Here is an 11,955-nt window from a genome sequence, read left to right as displayed (position 1 = left end):
CGCCACGGAGGACCCAATCCGGTGACCCCCGGCGGAAACCCCAGGCGCCCCAGAGGACCCATCCCGGTGTCCCCCGGCGGGCCCCTGAGTTCCGTGGTAGACCCACCCCGGTGACCCTCGGTGGACCCCCGGGCGCCCCGGAGGACCCACTCCGATGACCCCCGGCGTGCCCACGGGCGCCCCAGAGAACCCACCCCGGTGACCCCCGGCGGGCCCCAGGGCGCCCCGGAGGACCCACCCCGGTGACCCCCGGCAGAACCCCGGGCCCCCCAGAGGACCCCTCCGCTCTACCCCGGCGGTTCCCCGGGCGCCCCGAAGGACCCCCCATGGTGGACCCCCGGTGGGTCCCCGGTCGCCCTGCAGGACCCACCCCGGTGACCCCCGGCGGGCCCCAGGACGCCCCGGAGGACCCACCCCGGTGACCCAGGCGGAACCCCGGGCACCCCAGAGGACCCACCCCGGTGTCCCCCGGCGGTATCCCGGGTGCCCCGAAGGAACCCACCTGATGACCCGCAGACGGCCCCGGGACACCCCGGAGGACCCATCCCGGTGACCCCGACGGGCTCCCGGATGCCCTGGAGGACCCATCCCGGTGACCCCCGGCGGGTGCACGGTCTCCCCGGAGGACCCATCCAGGTGGCCCACGGCTGACGTCTGGGCATCATGGAGGACCCACCCCGGTGACCCCCGGCGGGCCCCCGGTCGCCCTGGAGGACCCACCCCGGTGACCCCCGGCGGGCCCCCGGTCGCCCTGGAGGACCAACCCCGGTGACCCCCGGCGGACCCCCGGTCACCCCGGAGGACCCACCCCGGCGAGTACAGGACTACAGCTCCTTGCAGAGGTCTCAAGCACAGAGACCACAGCCAGAAAAAAAAAACACCCTCAGGTCCACAAAGGCCATGAATGCACAGCAGCCCCAGCAGGGGGAATCACAGACTTATCCTTTACAGCTGAAAAAGGTGACCCTGCTCAGCCTCTTCCTTAGACTGCCCTTATGCAGTCAAGGCCCTTGCCATGCATACTGAGGCTCTTTGTCAATCCTCTGGACAGTTACGCAAATGCCTTGATATATCTACAGATTAAAATAGAACCCCAGAAAAAGGAACCTGTACCCCACCATTTCCCAAACACAAGTTAGCCGGCAACCCCTCCTAAACATACCTCTAGTACGTGAATTCCAAGCACTTCACATCTAGAAGGCTGCAAGCTCTAAAGACTCTACAGCCAGCCAAACCGCAGGCAAAAGCTCCAGAAATATAACAAAGCGTCCCTCACCCTGAAAAAGACTCCACCTTACCTGCCTACTGCTGCTCTTTTCAGATACATGCTTGCACAGGGAGCTTCCAGGATCCAGTTCTCCTAAACCCTGCTCCATCACTTCACCACCACACTTGGAACTTGGATAATAGTTGACATACAGGCCAAGACTCACAACAAGCCCCATCAATCTGTGAAAATCCTCAGGGACCTACAACACACAAGCTAACATTACCATCCTAGCCCTAAACATGCTCTAACAATTTCATCCCCTGAAGAAGAGCTGCACGCAATAAAGGCACCTACTCCTACTACACAGATTGCTCTCCTCTAAAAGACCCTCCTAGCCCCTACCTCGAAAAGGTGTGTGTTTCCAAGTAGAGACCGGTACGCATCAGTCCATAGACTCCAACCCACCTAAAGAACCCTGCAACTGACAGAAGGAAAAACAAAGCACTTACCCCTAAGAGCAGCCCAGGCACAATGAGCTCCCTCATGCCTTGCCTGGGGCTCATATACCATTTGGCCCCGCCCACCACCCAAACCCAATCACCTGGGAAAGGGGAGGGGCAAAAAACAACAAAGTAGACAGGCAGCAGGACAAGCACCAGCTGTGGTTTTTTTTTTTTTTAATCTGGTTTTTAGCTCAACACCATGCAGAGAGTGCAGACAAGAGAACTGGGGTGTTTCTAGAAGCAACAATCCCCAGGCTTTTGCTTCAGCTTTGAATATTGAGAGGACAGTATGACCAAGCAAGTAACTCATCTTTTTCAGCTGGCATTAAACCTTTTCTTTCACATAGGAAGAAAAATCTAGGAGCATCACAGATTACACACCAAAACAGAAAAATCAATTCCATGAAATAACATCACTCACAGCAAAAATCACACACTTGAGTAGGCTATCTGAAAACCAAAAGCCTATGCTGATGGGTCAGCATTTCAGGAACTGGACCCCCTGACGCCCCTCAGCAACGCGGCAGGAGATGCACAATGCTGTCCCAAGTGCTTGCAAAGCCTGCCCGACAGACCAAACAGACTAACACAATCCACCCACCAACTCAGGGCCCACACTGCCATCCACTCACCCTCGTGTCTCTTTCCAGTTTCCAGCTTAGTCCATGCCCATGACCTGGCCTACAAGAAACAAAGAGAAGGTCATGCCCATGATGGACACGCAAACAGTACAGCTCCTTGCAGAGGTCTCAAGCACAGAGACCACAGCCAGAAAAAAAAACACCCTCAGGTCCACAAAGGCCATGAATGCACAGCAGCCCCAGCAGGGGGAATCACAGACTTATCCTTTACAGCTGAAAAAGGTGACCCTGCTCAGCCTCTTCCTTAGACTGCCCTTATGCAGTCAAGGCCCTTGCCATGCATACTGAGGCTCTTTGTCAATCCTCTGGACAGTTACGCAAATGCCTTGATATATCTACAGATTAAAATAGAACCCCAGAAAAAGGAACTGTACCCCACCATTTCCCAAACACAAGTCAGCCGGCAACCCCTCCTAAACATACCTCTAGTACGTGAATTCCAAGCACTTCACATCTAGAAGGCTGCAAGCTCTAAAGACTCTACAGCCAGCCAAACCGCAGGCAAAAGCTCCAGAAATATAACAAAGCGTCCCTCACCCTGAAAAAGACTACACCTTACCTGCCTACTGCTGCTCTTTTCAGATACATGCTTGCACAGGGAGCTTCCAGGATCCAGTTCTCCTAAACCCTGCTCCATCACTTCACCACCACACTTGGAACTTGGATAATAGTTGACATACAGGCCAAGACTCACAACAAGCCCCATCAATCTGTGAAAATCCTCAGGGACCTACAACACACAAGCTAACATTACCATCCTAGCCCTAAACATGCTCTAACAATTTCATCCCCTGAAGAAGAGCTGCACGCAATAAAGGCACCTACTCCTACTACACAGATTGCTCTCCTCTAAAAGATCCCTTCCTAGCCCCTACCTCGAAAAGGTGTGTGTTTCCAAGTAGAGACCGGTACGCATCAGTCCATAGACTCCAACCCACCTAAAGAACCCTGCAACTGACAGAAGGAAAAACAAAGCACTTACCCCTAAGAGCAGCCCAGGCACAATGAGCTCCCTCATGCCTTGCCTGGGGCTCATATACCATTTGGCCCCGCCCACCACCCAAACCCAATCACCTGGGAAAGGGGAGGGGCAAAAAACAACAAAGTAGACAGGCAGCAGGACAAGCACCAGCTGTGTTTTTCTATTTTTTTTTCATCTGGTTTTCAGCTCAACACCATGCAGAGGGCAGACAAGAGAACTGGGGTGTTTCTAGAAGCAACAATCCCCAGGCTTTTGCTTCAGCTTTCAATATTGAAAGCTTCTCTCCTCTACAACCCCTTTCTCAGGAACCAGGCAGCATTCAAGTGACCTGCTTTGCTCCGATTCTAAAGACTATCACAGTCCACCTTGCCTGTGGCACCTGATAAACAGAAGAGAAAGCAACCACAGCAGCAAAAGCCACAGCACCCGTAGGTCAGTTACTCTCATCCCCTCCTTTACCTCAGCAGCTTACCTACCCCACAGAGCAGATGCTTCCATCTGGTCTCTTTAGCCACTTACAGCACCTCGAAAAGGCAAACTGGAATTTTACTCTATTTGATGTAGTAAAGTAACTGCAGTGACAACCGCACCCCAAAAGCAACTGCTGCATCTCTTCATCGCCCACCAGAGTCACTCCAGAGGCAGCTCGGGTCATGACATTCCGTATCGCACACTGCGTTTCCGCCTGAACAAAGAAAAACACAGAAGATAAACATTCAGCTGCCAGCATTAGCACCCATCCCTCAACAACAGAAGTGACTCCATATTTCATTTTATCCTTTTAAAACAGCAGTCCACTTGCCTCTGTACCTGGAAATTAGATCCAAGCTCAAAAGGAGTAGACAGCATCACCCATGCCACCTGGCAACACAAAAGGACAAAATGACCACTGTGCTTGCAAGCAACCACCTGCCACACCACTCCTCTGGCCCAAACAGCCTCACCTCAGACCCTCAGAGGGAAGCACCTGAATGTCTTTCCCTTTGCTTCCGATAAGGGATGACCTCGCTGACAACACTCTCACCTTCCCTCACTGCTCCGTGACATGGGGATTTCCCTGTCCAAGACTGCACTAGGCACCCGCAGAGACAAGAGAAAAGCACACCCTGAGGTGAAGGGAATGACGACACAGACTCCAAGATAGTCAAGAAATGGAGACCCTTTATTGTCCCAATGCCAGATCTTATATAGTTTTTCTGAGCCCCTACACACGCTGCACATGGCTGGCAAACAGTTACAGACTTCTGATTGATGCATTCCTTTTGATCACACATAGCCTGCTATAGGCCCGTCCGAGCCTAACAACTCCTCCTTATTGGTTCCCACTTTCTCTTCTTCTAGCCTGGTTACCACTCTATGCCTCTGAGTAACCTTCTTCTTAACCCTTAGTGCATCACCATATCATTCAGCTCCAGTTTGTCACCGAACGGTGACATAATTCCCCCTTTTTTGTTTCTACAAGGGGAATTGTGTGCAACGAACAATTAATCATTTTTTTTGCAATCATTGCAGCAGGCATGGTGTAACTATTATAATTGCAACAAACGCGATAAACAAAATAATCATTATCTTTTACTGTCTCAAGTACTTAAATTTGTTGCTACAGGACTACCACATCAAGCAAGGAAAGGACAGCCCTTTTGTTTAGGGCTGAGGCTGTTCAGCAAGGTCACATAATTTGAGACTGCCGAAATACTTCAGCAATCCTTTGGTCCCAGTAGCTGTAAAACAGCCAAGTAGAAAGAAACTTCCCTCCTAAAAAAAGTGTGTGGGGAAAGGGGGGAGAGAATTGTCACCAGAAGAGTGTCTTTTAAACACTATCTGCTACACACCACAAAAGTCTTTGTTATAAAATACACCTTTTCATACAAAAGACATCTTGCAAAACCATTTGATTGCCCCACGATGCTGAACGTTTGTGTGAGCCTCTCTTCTTTTCTAAATATTATTCAGCCCAGGCACTTTCAGTCTGAGTGGCTTTGTCTCTCATACATGGAACAGCTTGGCCATGATTATCACGAGGCCACTGTCCAGCAAGATAGGGAGCAGCAAGTGTGTCCAACGAGGAAGTCCGGTGAATAATACTGGAAGGGCTTGATGAAGGTGGTCTTAACTTGTCAGCTCTGCAGTCCGGCGAGCCAGGGCTCTTCCTCTCCAGTGAGCTCCTGCCTTGCTCCGGGGACTGCCACTGGTGCCGGACCCTGCCCACCGCCATGGCGCTGCCCTCCGGCAGTGGGGAGGAGCAAGGTGAGGGCCCGCAGCCCAGCAGCGTTTGTATCCCCACTTGATGCTGCCTCCCACACTTTCTCCCCCCTTGTTCCCAAGTCTTTACATCGAACACAGCTGAGACCGTCAAGGGGACCCCTTGTTTTTGCAAAAACTTCGATAGTAGCTTTATTTTAAATGGGTCATATTTTACACCCCTTTTTATTAATAATTGCGTTAATAATTTTACTATTGCCTCTTCTGCTGCTGAGATACTGGCTCCCATTGTGAATGCCCAGCTGCTCACCTGTCCTTCAGGTGATGTCCCACAGGTTGAAGCTGCAGTCCAGCTGCAAGCTTGATTCATTCGGCTGGGTTCCCTCCGGACGCTCATACAGCACTGCTCTACCCCTTATCACGTTGGGGTCACTATTTGAAGGGAATGACAACACAGACTCCAAGATAGTCGAGAAATGGAGAAACTTTATTGTTCCAATGCCAGATCTTATATAGTTTTTCTGGGCCCCTACACACGCTGCACATGGCTGGCAAACAGTTACAGACTTCTGATTGGTGCATTCCTTTTGATCACGCATAGCCCTCTATAGGCCGTCCGAGCCTAACAACTCCTCCTTATTGGTTCCCACTTTCTCTTCTTCTAGCCTGGTTACCACTCTATGCCTCTGAGTAACCTTCTTCTCAACCCTTAGTGCACCGCCGTATCAATCAGCTCCAGTTTCTCACCAAACAGGTCACCCATACTGAGGCACCTCACAACCACAGCGTACCTGCTGCAATACCTCTCTTACCAGCTCCTTTACTTCAGCTGCTCACCAGCTCTAACAGATTCTTCACTCACAGCTCCGCACCAAACTCTGCCCAGGCCACACAAAACACACTACACAAGCTACATTAAGACACACGAGCTGGAACATTCCCGCCCAACAGTCAGTCACATCGCACTTCAGGAAGGATGCCGCACGCTCCTAGAAACCAAACCTACCAGTCCTGAACAGCTCCCCACCTCCTCTTGCCAACCACACTCAGCACACACACTATTTGCCCTTCAAAAAAAAGTAGGAACATACACACAAAAAAAACAACTGAGCTCCACAAACACCAAAAAGCCATGCACACACAGCAGCCCCAGCAGGGGTAATCACAGACCTACCCTTTACAGATGAAAAATGATATGACCCTGCTCAGTCTCTTGGTAATACTGCACCTGTGGTCAAGCCTCTTGCAGTGTGTAATCAAGCTCTTTTTAGTCCTCTGGAGAGTTACACGAGTGGTTTGATGCACCTAGAGATTAAAATATAACCCCAAAACAGAAGTGGACCCCACCATCCCAAAAAGGAGCGAGCCAACAACCTCTGCTAAATATCCCTCTATCAAGATGAATTCCAAGCACTTACAATCTAGAAATCCAGAGACTCCGACCCACCTAAAGAACCCTGCAACTGACAGAAGGAAAAACAAAGCACTTACCCCTAAGAGCAGCCCAGGCACAATGAGCTCCCTCATGCCTTGCCTGGGGCTCATATACCATTTGGCCCCGCCCACCACCCAAACCCAATCACCTGGGAAAGGGGAGGGGCAAAAAACAACAAAGTAGACAGGCAGCAGGACAAGCACCAGCTGTGGTTTTTTTTTTTTTTTTATCTGGTTTTTAGCTCAACACCATGCAGAGAGTGCAGACAAGAGAACTGGGGTGTTTCTAGAAGCAACAATCCCCAGGCTTTTGCTTCAGCTTTGAATATTGAGAGGACAGTATGACCAAGCAAGTAACTCATCTTTTTCAGCTGGCATTAAACCTTTCTTTCACATAGGAAGAAAAATCTAGGAGCATCACAGATTACACACCAAAACAGAAAAATCAATTCCATGAAATAACATCACTCACAGCAAAAATCACACACTTGAGTAGGCTATCTGAAAACCAAAAGCCTATGCTGATGGGTCAGCATTTCAGGAACTGGACCCCCTGACGCCCCTCAGCAACGCGGCAGGAGATGCACAATGCTGTCCCAAGTGCTTGCAAAGCCTGCCCGACAGACCAAACAGACTAACACAATCCACCCACCAACTCAGGGCCCACACTGCCATCCACTCACCCTCGTGTCTCTTTCCAGTTTCCAGCTTAGTCCATGCCCATGACCTGGCCTACAAGAAACAAAGAGAAGGTCATGCCCATGATGGACACGCAAACAGTACAGCTCCTTGCAGAGGTCTCAAGCACAGAGACCACAGCCAGAAAAAAAAACACCCTCAGGTCCACAAAGGCCATGAATGCACAGCAGCCCCAGCAGGGGGAATCACAGACTTATCCTTTACAGCTGAAAAAGGTGACCCTGCTCAGCCTCTTCCTTAGACTGCCCTTATGCAGTCAAGGCCCTTGCCATGCATACTGAGGCTCTTTGTCAATCCTCTGGACAGTTACGCAAATGCCTTGATATATCTACAGATTAAAATAGAACCCCAGAAAAAGGAACCGTACCCCACCATTTCCCAAACACAAGTCAGCCAGGCAACCCCTCCTAAACATACCTCTAGTACGTGAATTCCAAGCACTTCACATCTAGAAGGCTGCAAGCTCTAAAGACTCTACAGCCAGCCAAACCGCAGGCAAAAGCTCCAGAAATATAACAAAGCGTCCCTCACCCTGAAAAAGACTACACCTTACCTGCCTACTGCTGCTCTTTTCAGATACATGCTTGCACAGGGAGCTTCCAGGATCCAGTTCTCCTAAACCCTGCTCCATCACTTCACCACCACACTTGGAACTTGGATAATAGTTGACATACAGGCCAAGACTCACAACAAGCCCCATCAATCTGTGAAAATCCTCAGGGACCTACAACACACAAGCTAACATTACCATCCTAGCCCTAAACATGCTCTAACAATTTCATCACCTGAAGAAGAGCTGCACGCAATAAAGGCACCTACTCCTACTACACAGATTGCTTTCCTCTAACAGATCCTTCTAGCCCTTACCTCAAAAAGGTGTGCATTTCCAAGTAGAGACCGGTACGCATCAGTCCATAGACTCCAACCCACCTAAAGAACCCTGCAACTGACAGAAGGAAAAACAAAGCACTTACCCCTAAGAGCAGCCCAGGCACAATGAGCTCCCTCATGCCTTGCCTGGGGCTCATATACCATTTGGCCCCGCCCACCACCCAAACCCAATCACCTGGGAAAGGGGAGGGGCAAAAAACAACAAAGTAGACAGGCAGCAGGACAAGCACCAGCTGTGTTTTTCTATTTTTTTTTCATCTGGTTTTCAGCTCAACACCATGCAGAGGGCAGACAAGAGAACTGGGGTGTTTCTAGAAGCAACAATCCCCAGGCTTTTGCTTCAGCTTTCAATATTGAAAGCTTCTCTCCTCTACAACCCCTTTCTCAGGAACCAGGCAGCATTCAAGTGACCTGCTTTGCTCCGATTCTAAAGACTATCACAGTCCACCTTGCCTGTGGCACCTGATAAACAGAAGAGAAAGCAACCACAGCAGCAAAAGCCACAGCACCCGTAGGTCAGTTACTCTCATCCCCTCCTTTACCTCAGCAGCTTACCTACCCCACAGAGCAGATGCTTCCATCTGGTCTCTTTAGCCACTTACAGCACCTCGAAAAGGCAAACTGGAATTTTACTCTATTTGATGTAGTAAAGTAACTGCAGTGACAACCGCACCCCAAAAGCAACTGCTGCATCTCTTCATCGCCCACCAGAGTCACTCCAGAGGCAGCTCGGGTCATGACATTCCGTATCGCACACTGCGTTTCCGCCTGAACAAAGAAAAACACAGAAGATAAACATTCAGCTGCCAGCATTAGCACCCATCCCTCAACAACAGAAGTGACTCCATATTTCATTTTATCCTTTTAAAACAGCAGTCCACTTGCCTCTGTACCTGGAAATTAGATCCAAGCTCAAAAGGAGTAGACAGCATCACCCATGCCACCTGGCAACACAAAAGGACAAAATGACCACTGTGCTTGCAAGCAACCACCTGCCACACCACTCCTCTGGCCCAAACAGCCTCACCTCAGACCCTCAGAGGGAAGCACCTGAATGTCTTTCCCTTTGCTTCCGATAAGGGATGACCTCGCTGACAACACTCTCACCTTCCCTCACTGCTCCGTGACATGGGGATTTCCCTGTCCAAGACTGCACTAGGCACCCGCAGAGACAAGAGAAAAGCACACCCTGAGGTGAAGGGAATGACGACACAGACTCCAAGATAGTCAAGAAATGGAGACCCTTTATTGTCCCAATGCCAGATCTTACTATAGTTTTTCTGAGCCCCTACACACGCTGCACATGGCTGGCAAACAGTTACAGACTTCTGATTGATGCATTCCTTTTGATCACACATAGCCTGCTATAGGCCCGTCCGAGCCTAACAACTCCTCCTTATTGGTTCCCACTTTCTCTTCTTCTAGCCTGGTTACCACTCTATGCCTCTGAGTAACCTTCTTCTTAACCCTTAGTGCATCACCATATCATTCAGCTCCAGTTTGTCACCGAACGGTGACATAATTCCCCCTTTTTTGTTTCTACAAGGGGAATTGTGTGCAACGAACAATTAATCATTTTTTTTGCAATCATTGCAGCAGGCATGGTGTAACTATTATAATTGCAACAAACGCGATAAACAAAATAATCATTATCTTTTACTGTCTCAAGTACTTAAATTTGTTGCTACAGGACTACCACATCAAGCAAGGAAAGGACAGCCCTTTTGTTTAGGGCTGAGGCTGTTCAGCAAGGTCACATAATTTGAGACTGCCGAAATACTTCAGCAATCCTTTGGTCCCAGTAGCTGTAAAACAGCCAAGTAGAAAGAAACTTCCCTCCTAAAAAAAGTGTGTGGGGAAAGGGGGGAGAGAATTGTCACCAGAAGAGTGTCTTTTAAACACTATCTGCTACACACCACAAAAGTCTTTGTTATAAAATACACCTTTTCATACAAAAGACATCTTGCAAAACCATTTGATTGCCCCACGATGCTGAACGTTTGTGTGAGCCTCTCTTCTTTTCTAAATATTATTCAGCCCAGGCACTTTCAGTCTGAGTGGCTTTGTCTCTCATACATGGAACAGCTTGGCCATGATTATCACGAGGCCACTGTCCAGCAAGATAGGGAGCAGCAAGTGTGTCCAACGAGGAAGTCCGGTGAATAATACTGGAAGGGCTTGATGAAGGTGGTCTTAACTTGTCAGCTCTGCAGTCCGGCGAGCCAGGGCTCTTCCTCTCCAGTGAGCTCCTGCCTTGCTCCGGGGACTGCCACTGGTGCCGGACCCTGCCCACCGCCATGGCGCTGCCCTCCGGCAGTGGGGAGGAGCAAGGTGAGGGCCCGCAGCCCAGCAGCGTTTGTATCCCCACTTGATGCTGCCTCCCACACTTTCTCCCCCCTTGTTCCCAAGTCTTTACATCGAACACAGCTGAGACCGTCAAGGGGACCCCTTGTTTTTGCAAAAACTTCGATAGTAGCTTTATTTTAAATGGGTCATATTTTACACCCCTTTTTATTAATAATTGCGTTAATAATTTTACTATTGCCTCTTCTGCTGCTGAGATACTGGCTCCCATTGTGAATGCCCAGCTGCTCACCTGTCCTTCAGGTGATGTCCCACGGTTGAAGCTGCAGTCCAGCTGCAAGCTTGATTCATTCGGCTGGGTTCCCTCCGGACGCTCATACAGCACTGCTCTACCCCTTATCACGTTGGGGTCACTATTTGAAGGGAATGACAACACAGACTCCAAGATAGTCGAGAAATGGAGAAACTTTATTGTTCCAATGCCAGATCTTATATAGTTTTTCTGGGCCCCTACACACGCTGCACATGGCTGGCAAACAGTTACAGACTTCTGATTGGTGCATTCCTTTTGATCACGCATAGCCCTCTATAGGCCGTCCGAGCCTAACAACTCCTCCTTATTGGTTCCCACTTTCTCTTCTTCTAGCCTGGTTACCACTCTATGCCTCTGAGTAACCTTCTTCTCAACCCTTAGTGCACCGCCGTATCAATCAGCTCCAGTTTCTCACCAAACAGGTCACCCATACTGAGGCACCTCACAACCACAGCGTACCTGCTGCAATACCTCTCTTACCAGCTCCTTTACTTCAGCTGCTCACCAGCTCTAACAGATTCTTCACTCACAGCTCCGCACCAAACTCTGCCCAGGCCACACAAAACACACTACACAAGCTACATTAAGACACACGAGCTGGAACATTCCCGCCCAACAAGTCAGTCACATCGCACTTCAGGAAGGATGCCGCACGCTCCTAGAAACCAAACCTACCAGTCCTGAACAGCTCCCCACCTCCTCTTGCCAACCACACTCAGCACACACACTATTTGCCCTTCAAAAAAAAGTAGGAACATACACACAAAAAAAACAAC

The 11,955-nt window shown here is 49.8% G+C and overlaps 1 protein-coding gene across 9 annotated transcripts in view; it reads right to left on the bottom strand.

The window, feature by feature from the left end:
• Nucleotides 1-1,122: 1,122 nt before the first annotated feature.
• The window catches only part of LOC118256732 (uncharacterized), a 62,435-nt gene continuing 51,602 nt past the window's right edge, over nucleotides 1,123-11,955 (bottom strand). For 6 of the 9 annotated variants that reach the window (XM_050716998.1, XM_050716999.1, XM_050717000.1 and 3 more), the window contains 9 exons: nucleotides 11,159-11,279; nucleotides 8,539-9,330; nucleotides 8,225-8,395; nucleotides 7,656-7,704; nucleotides 3,230-3,308; nucleotides 2,914-3,064; nucleotides 2,346-2,394; nucleotides 1,613-1,691; nucleotides 1,123-1,449 (listed from right to left, as the gene is read on the bottom strand). In XM_050716998.1, coding sequence (XP_050572955.1) covers nucleotides 1,194-1,449; nucleotides 1,613-1,691; nucleotides 2,346-2,394; nucleotides 2,914-3,064; nucleotides 3,230-3,308; nucleotides 7,656-7,704; nucleotides 8,225-8,371 — 810 coding nt within the window. In that variant the 5' untranslated portion in view covers nucleotides 8,372-8,395; nucleotides 8,539-9,330; nucleotides 11,159-11,279 and the 3' untranslated portion in view covers nucleotides 1,123-1,193. Of the gene's footprint in view, nucleotides 1,470-1,612; nucleotides 1,692-2,345; nucleotides 2,395-2,913; nucleotides 3,065-3,229; nucleotides 3,309-7,655; nucleotides 7,705-8,224; nucleotides 8,396-8,538; nucleotides 9,331-11,158; nucleotides 11,280-11,955 lie in introns of all 9 variants that reach the window. The other 3 variants (XM_050716997.1, XM_035563947.2, XM_050717004.1) reach the window with 3 other exon arrangements.

The sequence above is a fragment of the Cygnus atratus genome, unplaced genomic scaffold (assembly GCF_013377495.2).
Source record: "Cygnus atratus isolate AKBS03 ecotype Queensland, Australia unplaced genomic scaffold, CAtr_DNAZoo_HiC_assembly HiC_scaffold_78, whole genome shotgun sequence".
NCBI classification, from domain to species: Eukaryota; Metazoa; Chordata; class Aves; order Anseriformes; family Anatidae; genus Cygnus; species Cygnus atratus.
The sequence above is the reverse complement of the archived record's forward strand: the minus strand, read 5'-3'. Positions and strand labels throughout refer to the sequence as shown.